The sequence below is a fragment of the Taurulus bubalis genome (assembly GCF_910589615.1).
Source record: "Taurulus bubalis genome assembly, chromosome: 21".
Classification (NCBI taxonomy): Eukaryota; Metazoa; Chordata; class Actinopteri; order Perciformes; family Cottidae; genus Taurulus; species Taurulus bubalis.
This window is the reverse complement of record NC_136609.1, coordinates 2,384,264-2,401,372: the sequence shown is the minus strand read 5'-3', so window position 1 is coordinate 2,401,372 and position 17,109 is coordinate 2,384,264. Positions and strand designations below refer to the sequence as shown.

At 46.6% G+C, this 17,109-nt stretch overlaps 1 protein-coding gene across 1 annotated transcript; it reads right to left on the bottom strand.

The window, feature by feature from the left end:
• Positions 1–4,440: 4,440 nt before the first annotated feature.
• Positions 4,441–16,597, bottom strand: mbd5 (methyl-CpG binding domain protein 5; the record flags this gene model as incomplete). Its single annotated transcript, XM_079236739.1, has 9 exons — positions 4,441–4,544; positions 4,638–4,713; positions 5,029–5,102; positions 5,347–6,462; positions 6,555–6,769; positions 9,884–12,196; positions 12,297–12,468; positions 14,496–14,598; positions 16,482–16,597. The coding sequence occupies 9 exons, from the start codon at positions 16,595–16,597 to the stop codon at positions 4,482–4,484; spliced, it is 4,248 nt and encodes a 1,415-aa protein (XP_079092865.1). The 3' UTR covers positions 4,441–4,481.
• Positions 16,598–17,109: the final 512 nt, after the last annotated feature.

Sequence of the window (17,109 nt, the reverse complement as noted above, 5' to 3'; positions counted from 1 at the left end):
CCTCCCGGGTTTGCGGTTTTATCCGATGCGCAACGCGTCCTTCATCCGAGCCGAATCCGTCCGGGCTTCCTCGGCTGCGCCATGGCCGCACCGGATCAACCGCAGCGCTGCGTCCCGCGAGAGGAGCTCAGGCGTCGGCGCGCGCGGGCCTCTCCGTCGACACCGACACGACCAGGTGCAGGCAGCGGGCTGACGAGCGTCGGTCGTCGGGGGACCGAGTCCCGGGTGGCGGCTCGGGGGTTTGCAGAGGGAGAGCCCGGGGAGGATGCGCGCACAGACAGCCGCAGCGTTCTGACTTTGCAATAAAAGCGCGCTACCGCGGCGCGCGCTCGTGCCCTGCATCAGCACCACCACCACCGAGTTGATCGTGTGCACGCGCGCAAAATAAAGTGCACTCTTTTCTTAATTGATCTCTAAAAATTTATTAATATTTATCCTAACGGGTAGAAAAAGAGTAGGATACAGCTGTTGAGTTATTATTGAGATAAACTACAATCTAAATATATATAGACAGATATATATATATATATATATATATATATATATATATATATATATATATATATATATATATATATATATATATTGACAGACTATATGTTGATGTGCAGGTGTACATATGTTCTACACGTATCTAGAGCCAGAAGCTCAGTGTTTTAGTCCACCGTGTCTTTATTTTTATTCTCATTATCTTGCTCTTTTCTGTGCTCTTTCCTCTCATTGCTGCTATGACGCCTGCATTTCCTTTAACGGGATCAATAGTTGTTTATCTGATCAAAATAGAGCAAATGAATGAATAATTTATGATGCATTATTGTGATTATGAATCAAATAAAGGAGCCATATTTCATTAAAAGTAGCTCAACAATTGCAAGCTGCAACATTAAAGTGCTTATGTTTCGCTTATTTAATCTAGATATGAAAACAGTTCTTTAAATAATGTTTTTTTTAATACCTACGTGTATTTATGTCACTTTTCGTGCCATTATCTCATCTTTTTATTCTGTGTGCTTCTGAATTAAACTCACATTTGCCCACTAGAGGGCAGTGTGCTACAAGAAACACTAGCTTTAAAATAATCATCATCATCTCCAGACTTTGATGTTTTTACACTTTTAGCTCAAAACTGTTTATACTAACCTGAGAACCTTAATCAAACCGAGAAACAGAACAAATACGCGTCACACACCAGATTATTCAAGTAAGAGTGACCATGTTTTTAATATCTTAAACATCTGTGCAACATTGTTCAAAATGTTACATCACTGCATGACCTGTAACGCTTCACAATATTTACAAAAAAATGCTGCTTACATCAAACCATTAAAAAAAGTCCAAACAATCTCAAAATAATGGACTCTGACAAACTATCCCTAGCCCACATTAATGCAAAAAGAAAAATTAAACAAGAGCAATCAAGTGCACGTCATACTTCACTTCACACAAATCTATTTTTTGTAAAGTATATATTAGTGAGAAAATATATACTTAATTACAAGTTGACGAAATAAAAATACTGACAATGAAATGCTGGAAGAGGGAAAAGAGATTCAAAGAGCAGAAAACAAACACCAGGAAAATAAAAATAAAAATCACACTCACACCTCAACACACACATGTCATTGCACAAAAAACAGGCGAGGGGGAGGAAGAGGAGGAGGAAGAAGAGGGGGGCAGAATGAACTTTACCGAAAGAGCTCACGTGTTCTCGACACCGAACGTCACATTTTGGAAACCCGGCCGGAGGATTTCCTCCACAGGTTACAGGAGAACGTGTTCACACAAAGTAGGAACACGTTTTCTAGAAGAAATTGTCGTTTGTGACCTCACTCGGCTTCGTTGCTACAATGTATCAAAATGCCTTTTCGGTCTTCAGCGTGCACGCGACGAAAAATACAACAGTGTGCACAAATGAACACATCAGACATGTTTAAATTGTTACTCGGCTGTAATTCCTAGTTTGACTCATCAGGTACAAAACTGAAGCACATTTGTGGGATTCCTCGTTTTCTGCGGATTAAAAACCGAAAGATGCGTTTAAAAAGTGTCACGTTCTAGTGGGCGAGAAAGAACATAAGCTCACGATGTAGTGTACTATTTGGTTTTCACGGTTATCTCCAGAAACACTTGTAAAAGTCGGGTTCTTTGCAATAAGTTCAAGTAGTGTTTGTTCAATTTGAGTTTGGGAGAGACGGCTGTGTGTTCGAGGTAAAGCTACGAATAAATTACTACTTCTGGCTCTTAGGTGAGAGTTTCTGAGCATGCATGTTGAGGTGCGCGCTAAAGAGATGCTTCTAATAAGCGGTTGATCTTTGCCATCGGTTGGTATATTGCACTTGATATTTGTGGTTGTTTTGATCTGGAGAAGCAGCTGTGTGAGAGTTCACCACTGTGGCTTTTAAGACTGTTTTTATGTGTTAAAACTGCATTTACCACCAACATTAACGGCGTCTGACCTTTCAGATGTGCATATTCATAAATAGTATGGTCTCGGAGGCAGACGTTATAACATTTTCTTCCTTTCTCTAAGAAATCTATGACACGATGTGTAACAAAAACAAACAATCACAAAGCCCCGCTGTAGAAAACGTGTCATCTCACTTCTTCAATAAAAGGGAACACGACCTTTGTGATGGACTCTGAACACACCGTTAAAAAACAAAACATACATATACACATATAAGGCTTGAGTTCTCAACTCTTGGTAGTATTATTGCCATCTAGCATATTTGTAAAGCTTAAAATAAATATGGAGTACTGTACATGAATAATTTACATCAATAAGCAAAGAAACAAAATAAAACACAAGGCCCCTAAAAGAGAGAAATGCTTTCACTGCTCTTGAAAACAGAGTTAGTGTTCGTTTGAAGATGGAGGCTGGAGGTCGTGACCTTTCCTAATGCGATGGTCGTGGAGAATAAAATAAAACACTGTACACACGAGCACGAGAACATAATCACAACCAAATGATAATTCATCGATGCAGCCTGTGATTTCTTGATTGGAGTTGAAGGAAAAATCCACCCCAAAAACACTGTGGTTGGTTTGTGTGTTGCGTTCAGGGACCCACGGTTAAAACATGTCGGTCATGATTCTAAAAAGTACATGCTTCAGTTTAATATGATAAAAAAAAAGAAAAGAAAAGCAGGAAATCTCCATAATTGAGAGGCTGAAAACTGTATTTTATGCAACATCAGCATAAAAGAATTACTTAAACAATTAATAGAATATTTAAATAGTTGCCCATTATTTTTCTGGCAATCAAATAATCGATTAGTTGACTCTTCATTGGTGATGTTGTTCTAATAGTAACAGACACAAACTATTTATTATTATCGATAAACCTGCGAAATGCTATTTTTTTAATACTTTTTCAGTCAATAAAATGCTCAAAACTATGAAAAAAAAAATACAAAAATTACAATTTCTCACTATTTTTTAAAATGGATGCCAGGCGGTCATCTAAATAGCTGCATCTCTCCAATCTTGGAAGTCAATAACTTTTTGTTCACCCAAAAACAAACATTATTATCAAACTCCATAAATGCAAGGAGCAAAAAATGACACGTCATGTTTTAAAAGAGTGGATTTTTCCTTCTAAAAACACGTCCGGCAGCCATGGTGCCAAGATACGCTGATCGGTAAACCCAAAGAAATCTTCTTTTTTTTAACTGGATCCCCAAATCTGATGTTCCTGACGTCCGTCCACCAACACTCGTCCGGCGGTCGGCGTTCCCCAACCTGCTGAGGGAACGTTGAACACTTTCTGCTGGTAAAGCTCATTCTGTTTTTATAGATTTTTAGTTTTACAAATGAACACTGGTGTGAAGGGACTTCCATAATGAGAACTCATGTACTCAGCCTGTTCCTCTGCTGTTCCCTTACAAAAAAAACTAACCAAACCAAAAGAAAACAGCACGTCTTACAGTTGGTCATATAAAAGCTTTAGGCTGTATTCTTATTTATTCTATGCATGCGGCCGTATGCAACCGCACTTCTGAATAGAAACCAAGACATTGGTACACTTCTGCTTTGTTTTTGTACAATAAAAGATAAAATGTGCATTAGGTATGCTTGTACATGACATTGTACAATATATACATACAATTCTTAATAGCATGAAATTTCAGGATTATCTATATACATATTGAAAATGTATCAGAAATATTTGGACTGTCTATTTTTCTTAAATATGTAAGGTAATGCTTGGAGCGTTTTTTTCTTCTTTTCGTTTTACTATCGTATACTAGAAAAAAATAGTTAATTCAGTGAGCTGTAGACAAATTGCAACCAATGTTTTTCTCTATTTCCTCTCCGCGGTTAAAACTGTATCCCAGCACCTTCCGTGGTCATCGAGTCGAGTCGGTGTCATGGAACCAGGATGCACGGCGGTCCATGTGTAGCACCTGTTAGAGCTCAGGTCGCATCACGGCGAGGTCTCCGAAGGCTTTGAGGACGTTCTCGGGCCGACACATTCAATGTTATCTGGATATCTTCCTCCTCTTCGGCTTGGGGAGCTTCCCCTGTCGATCCCTGGACGGGATCTGGAGGCAGACGGACAGAAACGTTGCGGTGACGGTGGAACCAAAGCAAACGCGCGAGGAGAAAGACGACGTGAAAAAGGTGGAAACACTCACTGTGCCCGACATCTTGTCCAGCTCGCTCATGGCCTCGTGGATAGCAGCTTCGAGGTGATTATTCAGTTTCCCCGGTCTGTTGAGCATTGATACTTTACATTATTTTCCTCGACTGGGTGTCAATACAACGCTGCACAAACACCAACAAATTAATCGTGAGGCGGATCATTCGTTAAACCCTTCTCCCGAGCTGCAATAATCCAGGTCTGAATATAATCTTTCAAAACATATGATGTTATATTCTTTACTCAGGCTGCTCTGTAGAAAAGGAACTATGGAGCCTCTGTCATCTAAATGGATCGTCAGTTTTAAACACATCTTTCAGCACGTTTAAAATACAGAAACGTTAAACTTTTACTGCAGCAGCCACACGGCGGGCCGGTTTACTCACTTCAGGCCTCTTTTGGCGGCTCGATCGAGTGCCTCCAAGTCGTGAGTCAGTGTTTTTAGCTTCTCTGGCTCTACCTGGACGGAGACAAGACCAAACACCAAAACAATGAAGGTGAATCTGTTCTGCTGGCATCATTAGGCCTCTATTCAGAAATATAGATTTGACAGGTAAAGTGATTACTGGGTTTGGAGCATTTTGCAAACATCTATATCTTACACAAGGCTATGGCTGCTTAGTTCAGCCTTCACTCTGCATTTAGTCTGAAAACCCAAGTTGGCTCGTAAACTCCTGACAGGTGTTCACAGACGGGCCGCTCACCTTGGCCTGCTCCCGCAGCTGCATAGCAGCACTGTGCACTTGTTCGTCCCCGGCCAGCTTGGCGGGCCAAGGTGGGAAGCCCTTCAGCTGGCCCCAGACCAGCTCCCCCATGTTGAAGGTCCTGGAGCGGTAGTGGAGCAGCTCTGAAGAGGGCGAGTCCGGTTGCCGCAGGTCCTCCTCGCTGCTGAGGCTCTTAGTGTCCGAGGGGCTGGGCGCCATGCCGTTGAAGTGGCCGTTGTAGTGGCTGTAGTCTTTGGCTGTGGCCAGAGGGCCCTCCAGGCTGGTGGAGGAGCTGGGCGACTGGTCGTCCCCCGTCAGCTCCTGCCGCGGGGGTCCCAGCACCTCCCCGTAGCCCCGGGTGCTGAAGTGGGGCGCGGCGCCGTTGATGTGGACGCAGCGCTCCACCGTCTGCTCCAGGCGCTCCTTGTAGTTAGAAGGCAGCCGGTGGCAGTTGTTGAAGCGGTAGCCGTCGTCGAGGAAGGCCTTATCGTGGGCCGTGAGCAGGCCGTGGTCGCTGGAGCCCTCGTTTGGGGCCAGGCCGGCGGGGCGCTCCATGCAGGGACTGCTCCTCACTTGGGTAGAGCACTCCAGGAACTCCTCACCGCCCCAGACGCCGTTGTTGCCGTGAGCGTCGAAGCCCCCGTGCTGCGTCTCCCCGTCCCACTGGCCCCTGGGAGTCCCGCGGCCGGGAGAACGGAAGTAGTCGCTGACCTCAAGGCCGTCCGGAGTCCTTTTCCCTGGATCCATGTTCTTCTGACCCCGACCCGGCCTCGTCTGCCTCGGTCTGGCCTGCTGGGGTAACGCCTCTCCGTCCTGGTGCCGGTGCAGGACCGAGCTGACCGCTTGGGGGAGGTTGACCGGCTCCCCTATGGAAGCAGTGAAGGCACTCATGGCACTGAGGGCGGGCACCGGACTCGCCTGGGTGGTCCCGCTCACCGTGGTGGTTATGGTCACGTGCATGCCCTTGCTGGCGGCGTCCACCACGGCTCTGTAGATGGCGTCCACCGACTCCGGGCCTCCACCCGGGCCCCTGTCCCCGCCGGGCGCACCCGCTGGAAGCCCTTCGCCTTGAGGCTGCTGCTCCTCCCTGAACTGCGGGTGAGACAACATCCCCGGCTGTGGACACAACGGCAAAATCACAACATGATGAAAAAGCTTTTTCATGGATCTGATACGCAGACAATTAAAGCATCACCCCTCGTCCCCACCTGGTAGTTCTGGTAGAGGCAAGCCATGGAGCCGGCGTTGTTTCTGTCCGTGTAGGGCGGGTTGTCAGAGAAGTGCTGCTGGGCCTGGTAGGCCGGGTGGGAGGCCACCGCCTGCTGCATGCCCTGGTGGACCTGCTGCTGGTACATCTGACCCACGCCGGCGTTGACGTGCGGCTGCAGGACGCCCATACCACAGCCAAGGGATGACGGGTTTCCTGCAAAACCATTGGGACAAGGTGTGTTAAAATTGTCCTGGGACCCGGCTCCTCCATTCGCAATCTCTACAGTATTTAAGCAGAATAGCACAGCATCCTTTTTAACCTAGAAAACGATGCTACAAATGACCTGCATCCAGTATTTCCCACAGGACAATCATTCAATGATTTTCCCAACGTGGTGTAATCACACATTATGCACAATTCGAGCAGACCTTGCACAGTATTAGCATCAACAATTTCATTTGCATTCAGGCTTTTGCAAACAGCTACTGTATACAAATACAAGCAGGTCTATTTGAGTGGGAGGCCCGAATAAATGCAATATCCAGGAAAACAGAAAGTCAGAGCAAAGACTTTTCGAATAAAAGAAAAAAGTTGCACATTAACAATCTGTTGCACCCAAAACCAACAGATGGACAACGCTGCGCATTCAAGGACAGACCAACAACAAAACGCACCAAGGCCACAGATGCATCAATGAATGAGGGGAAAGCCCGGCAGCAATGTTATGCAGACAAAGCCCGACAAACACAGACTCTGCGAGGCCTGACCGTGTTTGTTTGTGCGCGTGAGGCCGAGCGGCGGCCGCAGCAGCTGGTGCGGCGCTACGTAGCTTAAGGGCAGCTGTGTGTGTTCTCCATTTTTTTTTTCCCTTCTCTCCTCCCCTCTCTCCTCTTTTCCTTTCTTCCCCTCTCCTAACGCCGCTGAGAGCTGCGACTCGGCCCGACCCCCCACCCGTTTTAACTCCACACATCCTCAGCTACCGCTATGATATAGTGACGGCTGTTGCCGGGGGAGGTTGCCATGGGAACCCAGTGATGATTGGTGGTTGCTGTCCGCTGCCAGGAAGCTCGTTGGGGGAGTTGGGTAGGTGGGCGGGTGGATGAGCGGGGGTTACCAGGGTCGGGGGTGTGATTTTACTCCTCTGGGGGATGGGGGGTGGCAGGAGGTCTTGAGGGGGTTTACAATGAACTTTGAGTATTTGGTGATGGGAGGCGGGGTCTAGAAACAGATGGTTAGAGGCTAGCGCTAAAAAGACACTTTCAAAGAGCTTTCCGTGCTCTTAAGACCCCAAACATGTCGTCCACATTAGCCTCAAGTGTTGGGGAATCAACGATCAACGACTCGGAGGCGTAAGCGGTTTGGTGACAGAATATTCCTTTATTCCGAGAGCCTGCGAGACAGGGGAGGGACCTTTTAGAGGCATTTCACTGCATCTGTGACACTATTGTTCCTTTCTTTTTTCATGATAAAAAACAAACAAACACAGATGAGTTTTGGCCCACTGGAGGCAAGAGTTTTCCCGGTTTGAGCTTAAACCGGTTTGATTTTATGCAAAGCGCCTAAACCGGCATCTGTCATTGAGACACGTTTAACAACCTGTGTCACGAGCGCTTCATCTAATGTGTGTAGTAGTAATACGCAGTATGAGACAGCGTGATTACCACATTACTATGTTTGTTCATAAACAGACGAACAGAGCCACTCTCATAGGCACACCAATATGGCAAGGAAATTAAAAGCTAAGTAGAACGGTTGTGTCTAACCGATTGTGGTGCAGCTTCTTCTCCATTTTAACCAGTGCATTTCATGACTGTTCCATGACTTTAAACCAAATTTCCATGACAAAACATGTTGTGAAATCTGGGTGTAAACAGTAAAAAGTGAGTAAATTCTTTTAAAAGCATATTCATTATTTCAAACTCAGAGTAAATGAACGTCATGAACACATGAATATAACACATTTACATGACTTTTACAAAACTTTTGGGATTTGTTCTTCTTCCCGTGACCGTAAGAACCCTGAAACCGGCTTAAAGGTGCATCACCACCACAAAGTGAACTGGAGTTGCCACTCTCTTCTTCATGGATTCTCTCTCCGTCTCAGGAGCAGCTGCTGACTCATGTGCCTCTAGTGGTGAGGTTCTGTATAGCGGTCTAGTCTGACGTTTGGCTACATTCGGCTTAACCCGACTACTGATTGTTTGCATCACGTGTTCTACGGTTACGACACAAGGACGAGCACATGGTCTTATTGTATATGCCAGCAAAGGCACCAATAAACAAAACAAAAATCTGACGCTCAACATTACGTCCCTACATCTCGTCATGCTCTACCTCCCGACCTACACAGGACCACATAGCGGGACACCTGGGGATAAGGACAGGTGTCCTGCAGCACACCTTGGTGGCATCTCCATTATAAACCATACGAGGACCCACAGACGCACCGTGAATACATGAACTCACAGTCCGGTCCCCCAGCAGGCAGGGAGAGGAAGAAAAAAGATCTAGGTCTTTTCAGCTCTTTCAAAACAAACACTCACATGAATGCGTGTCCCCACACACACACACACACACACACACACACACACACACACACACACAGTCATTCATATGCGCACAAATAAACAGAAGCACACGCACTGTAATACACAAGTAGTCATAGGCATGCACACGCAAGCATTCGAACACACACACACACCCTCATCAAAGGCTTCACTCCGGTCCCCATTCAGGGTCTATCGTTACTATAGCGACCAGCTAGCTGCGAGAAGCTCTTTGGAGCGCCCTATCTGGGCCGCTTCCCTTAAAAGCGTGATCCAGATCCCATTTCCATCTTCTTACACCATTGAATGATGCTAGCATACAAATAAAACAAAGAGAAACACTGGCTGACTGACAATTAGCCCGAGCTTCCAAAAGATGAGGGGCCTTGCTCATTAGCTCGGAGAAGCTGGAGGAGCCCGACAGTCTCGGCTCGGGGCCTATCGCCTAAATCCTTTGGTTTTTGTTCTCATAACAGTAGAAACCACGTCTTCATCCAACCACTAGCTTATCAGGAGGAGGAGCGGGGGATGTAAAGCCACCAACAGGATATCAGCCATCTTCCAGCAATCAATCATTTTGGAACAATAGTGTGATCGCTGTGCTCACATAATACAAATAACTGTAATTATTTTATCATGTGTCCCGTTTAGAGAAGGGACAATAAATAACAACATATTTGCTCAATTGTGTTATTTGAGTGAGTATAAATGCCTTAAACAATGTAATATTTAGCAGCAAATGTTTTGTGGGTAAAGACTTGCATAATAAAAAAAGTCTCACCCGAATCAGAGATGGTCTGTGCACAGCTTCCATCACCAGCTCCATGCGGCATCACCACCATGGTAGGCCGCCCCATACCGTGAAGGAGGTTCTGCTGCGAGGGGTGAGGGCCGGGATGGGACAGCGGCGGGGGGTTCGTGTGGGGCCTTCCCAGCGGCATGCCGTCGGGGCCCACCGGTACACCTCCTGGCCCCATAGGCCCACAGTTACTCATGGAAGAGGCCTGCATCTGGGCTATCATGTCAGGGAACTGGCCTGGACGAGAGCCCAGATGGCCCCCAGAGGTGTCCATGGTCTGGCAGTGCTGCATGGTGTCCCCTGGACTCCGAAGCCTCTGCTGAGCCAGGTGGTTCTGCTGAGGGCCAGCAGGGACCATACCGGTGCTGTCGTTGTAGTGCAGCTGTGCAGATCCTTGAGGGCCAGGGCTAAGACCTGGTCGGTGGTTGTGGGAGCTCTGGCAGCTCATGGACTGGAGAAGCTGGGCCATGGAGGCGTTTGGGGGAAGGTTTCCGAGTCGGCCCACTTTTCGAAGCTGCTCCGTGGCACTGGGCCCCGCCATGTGGGGTCCTCCCATGCCTCGTTTGTTAAGCATGTTGTAGACCATGTTGTTGCTGTTGTCGTGGTTTACAGCGGCGCTGCCCGATGACTGCTTCCGTTTGCGCATGGGGTCCCTCTGCTGGGCCATGAGCTTGTCTCGAAGAGCCGCCCGACCGCTCTGGCCCTCGGGAGTGTTGAGCAGCATGGTGGAGTTTGGCGGGAGCATTGAGTTTAAAGTGCTGTGTCCCTCCATGCCTCGAGGGCCGCTCATAGAACCAGGGTGTCCGCCACCTCCTCCATTACCGCCACCAACACCACCACCACCACCACCACCGCCAGCAGGGCTGTTGCCAGCAGCGCTGAGTTTGTTTTGATTTGCTAGCTGTGCTTTGGCTGCGGCCGACAAGAGACTGCTGGCCGGGAAGGAAGCGGCATTCTGTTGGTTGAGGATCTGGTTAAGGGGCATCCCCAGGAGTCCCGGGTGGCCCTTCTGGGAAGCGCTAGGGGTTGCCAGAGAAGAAGATGACGAGGAGGAAGAAGTGGGCGAGTACATGGGGTTGTGCTGCGGGGCGCCAATCGAGTTCCCCATGCCGGGCAGCATCTGGGAGTCTTTGTATTGGTGGTGCGGGTCAGTTTTGTTGGTGGAGGGGCTGGAGGGCATGGAAGGCCTGGGCGATCCCATAGCAGACCTGGGAGAACGAGGAGGAACCTTCATGTTGCCACATGGGGCCTGGTGCCCCGAGGGCATTGCAAAGTTCCCATGGTCAGAGGAGGTGGAGGATGACCGTGAGCGATGAGGAGAGGCCTCAATTCTGCCCAGGATAGGTCCTGCCATGTGGACAGGCGAAGTGACAGGGGAGGGGGACATGGAGGAAGCCGGACAACCCTGTTGAGTCCTTTGAACATGGCCGCCATGCCCCACAGGCCCAGCCTTCCCTGTGGGTAAAGGTAAGTTGCTTGGCAAGGGAACGATGACAGGAGGGGGTATGTTTACATTCATCATTTGTACCTGAGAGTGGATATTGGGCTGGAAGTTGGAGGGGTTTGGGGCGTTGGTGGGGATGGGGTCCAAGATGCCTAAGGGGTCTTTTTCAGAGGTCAACTGCCTTTTCTGAAGGGCACAGGATGGTGGTATGGATGAAGGAGGCGGTACGGGCTGTGTTTTATGGTGAAATGCTGTGCGGGACATATCCATACCAGGGGGGAAGCTCCCCCGAGGCATGTTCATGACAGGGCTTTTGGCAGTGGCCGTGGGGGAGAGGGGCGTGCTAGTCCTCCCTGTCATGACGCAAGATAGCTGGCCCGCAGGGGAGCCATGGAGCATTAAACTGTGTGGGGAAAGAGGTGTCCTCGTGTTCCCATGGATGGAGCCAGGACTACCAGCTCCTGGGAACCCACAAGGATTGGTCCTTGGAAAGCCATCAGGGCTGCCCAGAGTGTCTGCACTGGGAGACTGTGAGCCATCTCCATACAGCTTAGCACTGGAGGGAGGAGGGCTCAGCATGCCTCCATACCCAACCCGGTAAGGGGATTTGGGTCCCGGCTCCCCACTGCTCAACCTATGCGTCCTGGGGTATCCCGAGTAGAGCTCAATCTGCTGGGCTCCACCCATCTCCTGGGGTGGATACAACCTCTGCTGCTGCTGCGGTCCGGCTGCCATCATCATCTTGAAAGGATTCTTGCAGTCTGGGCCAACAGCATTGGGCAGGCCATCGTGGAGCTTAGTCCTTATTGCTCGTTGAGACATGGAATGCGCAACGACCACAGAAGATGTACCTTGAGGCCAAACAAAGCACATTTGAGTTGAATCAATCCCAACACCTTGGACAAAGGCAGGGCAGGAAGGTGGATTTGAAACAACTGGATTTACTCATACCTCCCCCTGGACTGGTGAGCGTCAGCGGTGGGTGCGTCCCCATGCTCCTGTGCAACGTGGCCACCGCCAGAAGCTTCCTCTTGTGAATGCAGAGTTTGGTGACGTCTTCATCTGCTTTCACATCCTCCGCCGTCCTCTGCTTGACGGCTGCCCCTGGGTCGAAGTTGAACACCTGAGGAAAAAGATTGGTGGGTTGAACAGATATCAGTTCACAGAAGCCCACTTTTCTACTTTATTCTACTTGGTAGATGAAGGAGAAGCAAGAGACAGGAAAGACAAGGGAAGGTTAAAGTGATTAGGCTCCAATTTTGTATAGATCTTCAAAATGCATACAGACAGATGGACACAGTTGGATTAAAGCCAAAGAGAGAAAGTAGTACTGTGTTTTTGTCTGACTTTGGTGAATCCAAACTAACCCTTTGAAAACCAAAAGTCACACTATAATAATAGTAAACTACCCGATCAAGGCAGCAGTAGAACAGATTAGAAAATTACCTGTTTTTGTCAATTGAGTCTTGTAGCTTTGGTCAACCCCCATTTACTACAGGTACATCCTCACTTAAAAAAAATCCAAAGTATTTCTATAACAGTGCAGACGGTAATGTGAATAACCACAGAGGTGATCCACATCCAAGGATGGTCAACAATATAAGAGAACCTACATTTTTGTTTCTTCTTTTTTTGTCGACAGAAGACAATTTAAGAGGCAAATATAAAAAGGCGACGATGAAAAATGTTTTCGCTTTGTGGGGGTTAGCATCTGCTATATTAAAACATGAATAATAGAGCAGAGAAGCCAATGTTTCCCCAGACAAGACAACATCAGCCACAACGGCCTGATTTATTACACATGGTGTCGGGTACAAATTTAGCTTCAAGAAGGATGATCGTTTTATCCCATGTAACGTGATACAGTGGACGCCTCACGACACCCCGACATCTGCAGCTTGAATATATTTCATACATGCCGCGCATATGGAATGGGAGTGGGGAAATGGATTATGCTGCAGGAGTGGTTTGAGAGCTTTCTCTGGGCATTTTTATACTCTTTCCCACTGTGAAAACGGACCACTATTGGAATCCATTGAAACTGACATTAATCCAAGCCGACCACCGCCACCATGCTCCGTGAAGGACGGACCTACAAACTTTTTACTGCTACCTTTCAAGCCGACAATGGGGGACTTTTTGATACTCAAAAGACCATTTCAACAGAAATAAAAGCATCACTTTAACAATAGCCTGTCAGAAGTTGTTTTCACCTTGGCTTCACTAGTGCAACACCATTTCCTTCTCACAGACATGTTTACTTCGTCCTCATTCCTCTCTCTATTCCTGTCCTGCCGTGACAAATGTCAAATAAGTAACGTGTCCTATCTTGAGGCGAAGACACGTATGGAGTTTGACCGCCTGCTTTGAATTAAAATATCATGTCGTCTGAAGATTTAGCTCACACTCGTGCTCGGGGATTTGCAGAGAAAACCTGTAATGAGTGGAAAAGTTTCTGATCAACTAACATAACAGCTGCTCCACAAGCAATTACCAAAAACAACAAACAGTTCTTGCAAAATATTTTCATTATTAAATCTTAAATCATACGAGGCGTTTATACATTTTAAATATACTGTTTTTCCATTTGTGTACAATCAATCCAACAAACGGCAACGATTGGTTAAAACCTCTGCACAACCCAGCATGCAACGTTCTTTCACCATGGCAAGAGTAAAAATAAGGAAATGCACCAACAAAACAAAACATATTCCCCTTACAAGCGTATATTTTACATGTCTCACTAGATTTAAATCTGCGTCTCCAAACAGCAGGGACGGGATCAGACATGATTTTCAAACTAAATCAAAATCCTGTTTGACGTCATCTGCGATTCGACGCTTGAAACGAAGCGTGCTTCACATCTTTTTCTCCACTTTTTACCGCTCAGAGAACAGCTGATGACTAAAGCTCGTTATAAAACGATGGCCAAGAGCGACATTTATGGTACAGCAACGCCACCTGCTAACGCAAGTTTAGGTTTGATTGACAACATTTAAGCCGCTAGCGGCCCCTTATTTAGCCGTTATTTTTGCACAACAGCCTTTTAATTTGTCTTAATTAAAATATCTTCTGGATTCCATTCATAAGGCAGCTATAAAATCACGTCTGATGGCTGTGTTTTAAATGAATCGGGAGAAGAAACATTACCTTGTGGAGGATGAGTGGGCACTCCAGGCCACATTTGCAGGTTCCATCTGTCAGCAGGTATGTTTTCACCTGCTCCAAGCTGGACAGCACCGAACCACTGGGACTGCACACAGAAAACAACGCCGTTAGGCTGAGGACAGACGTCAGCTGGTGGAGCTCCAGAGATCAAATACGCCATCTATCATACTAAATGTTGCATTGTTTAAAAGGGATTTTTGAATATCATTTAATATTTGTAGACTGAAGGTCTTTTTGGGATTTAACATTGAAATGCGGAGACATTACAAGGGCTTAGTACTCCTGACTCAGAAGATGAAAAGAAGCCCCTGCACATGGAAACGCTCCACTGACAGACATACAAAGATGTTTTTAGGGTTAGCAGCTCCTTGAGGCAGGTTTTGCTGCAGGTTTGCAACCAAGAAATAAAACAGTAAAATCCTCCCACACCAAAGAATTAAAAACAATTATTGTTTTCACTGGACAGTGACTGGAAAATATCATGTTGAATAAAAAGTCCAAGCTCATTATCAATATATAACCCTACCACTAATAAATCACTTATACAAGAAAAGAGAAGAACTCGTACTTTACATAACCCAATCCTCAACACATGCATGCAAATGTCTTCCTTTTATTTGTGGATTGTTTTCTCTTTTAAAAGACAATGAAACACTTTTTCACAAGTAGGTTCGTGACATTAGAGTGTTCCCTTTTTATCTATTTCATGACCATAAAACCAGGAACATTGAAGGACTAAAAGTAAACATCAGGAATGTGAACAGGAAGTCACAGCTGCAGAAAGTCCAGGAGAAAAGGGGAGTTTTGTGGACAAAAAACTTGGAGAAAATATGAAAAATACATCCAGTGAACCATTTAAAATCTGCCACCAATCAAAAGAAGAACAGTATGTGCTATTTGGAGATCCGATGAAACACAAACAAGAAAACAGTGACTAGATCATCAGCCAGCTGCTGTGAAAATATCTGCTGTGAGGATCTACAGTTGCACATCCCTGAAGCAAACGCACACTTTAAATGTAAAAGAACATGAGCAAGTGTGCGGTGACAGTATCAGGCCACGGTCACAGAAGTACACAGGATTCTTTCCAACACCCAAAATAAACCTGACACCAGCCAACTGCTTTAGTTCATTGTGGCTGGTAAATACCCGCGCTGGTGTTCATGTGCCAACTTCCAGTCTACATAACACGACCGCTGGTAAAGGATCCATCCCATTAGTCGAAGCCCCGGTTGCACAAGCCGAGAGGATTTTCAAGGAGGCGTCGTGAAATTTGCTTGTCACAATCAAAATTTACCAGAATTTTGGTGCTTCCCGTCCAAGCAAACATGTGGGCTGCAATTTAGTTGAGTCAAGGGATTTTTTACAGCCACTAGATGCCAAATACGCTGCAGCTTTACCAGAGTAAGAACGGGGGAATAACCGTGACTCCATACGGCTAAAAACATAATCTAAAAGTCAGCATGTTACCTCCTGCCGCCCCAAAACACCATGTTTATTATTGATTTTACAATTTAACTCACCTACTTTTGGCCACATTATGCGCTAGAGACAAAACAATTAGTTGATAAATCTTACTATCGTTTTGGTAACATATTTAAAGTAATTTATTGTGCATAATGTGAGGACTAAAATTAGCAATTTGAAGAAGTCATCATGATGCAAAGTTATTAAGGGAACAACAGAGATTAAATTAAATTAGTTTTACTGGCATTGCCATGTTATGTCAAATGCCTTGCAGTACTCACAATTGGTCAACATATGTGTTAGTTTGCTGCTTTTTTTGTGTTATTTGATTGCAAGTTAAATAATTGTGGTTGTTGGTGAGGCAAGAGATCTGAAGAAATCACTGTATGCCCTGGAAAATTCTCATTTCTCACCATTTCTTTTAATGAATCAAAACAATAAGAGGCAGATAATTTGACATAGACATATACAATTGCCATACTTGCATGCTGCATTTCTTACCTTATGTATACGACCCCGCCGCGGTGCTCCGGCCTGCGCTTCCAGCCGATGGGGACCTGGACAGGGTAGTAGGCCTGCCGCTCGTCTCCCGCCTCGCAGTCCTTTCCGCCATTCATTGCTCCACTGGTTTTACGCTCGACACCTCAGAGGTATATAAATCAGACATCAACCAGTGTCTTCGCGTTGCATGTCATGTTGGTCTTCCAGGGTGGAGGAGATGGTGGGAAGGTTGCGGATAGAGCTGCAGGATTATGCTTCCACGTGGGCCGATGCTCTCAGGTAGAGCCGATGGGGTGGTGGTGGCCGGGTAGGGTGAGGCGAGCTCACAGCAGACCCTACCCTTTCAGCTGCTTCATGGCTACGGAGCTAAATGCTGCATGGACTTCCACTACTGCATCTTGTCTTTCGGAGCCATCCGACTCGGGAAGATGCGGGCTGAAAACGTGGCTTCGCTTTCACGGGAAAGTCTTTTGTTATTCTTTTTTCACCATTTGCCGCCCAGGACACGGCCCCTCAGTCGGACAAGTCGAGTGTTTTCAACATATTGGTTCCCAAACGCAGTTGGGTAGTGGTGTTCCCATGGTTCCTGTGAGGGCAGAACAGAAGAATTAATGGCCATCCATATGCG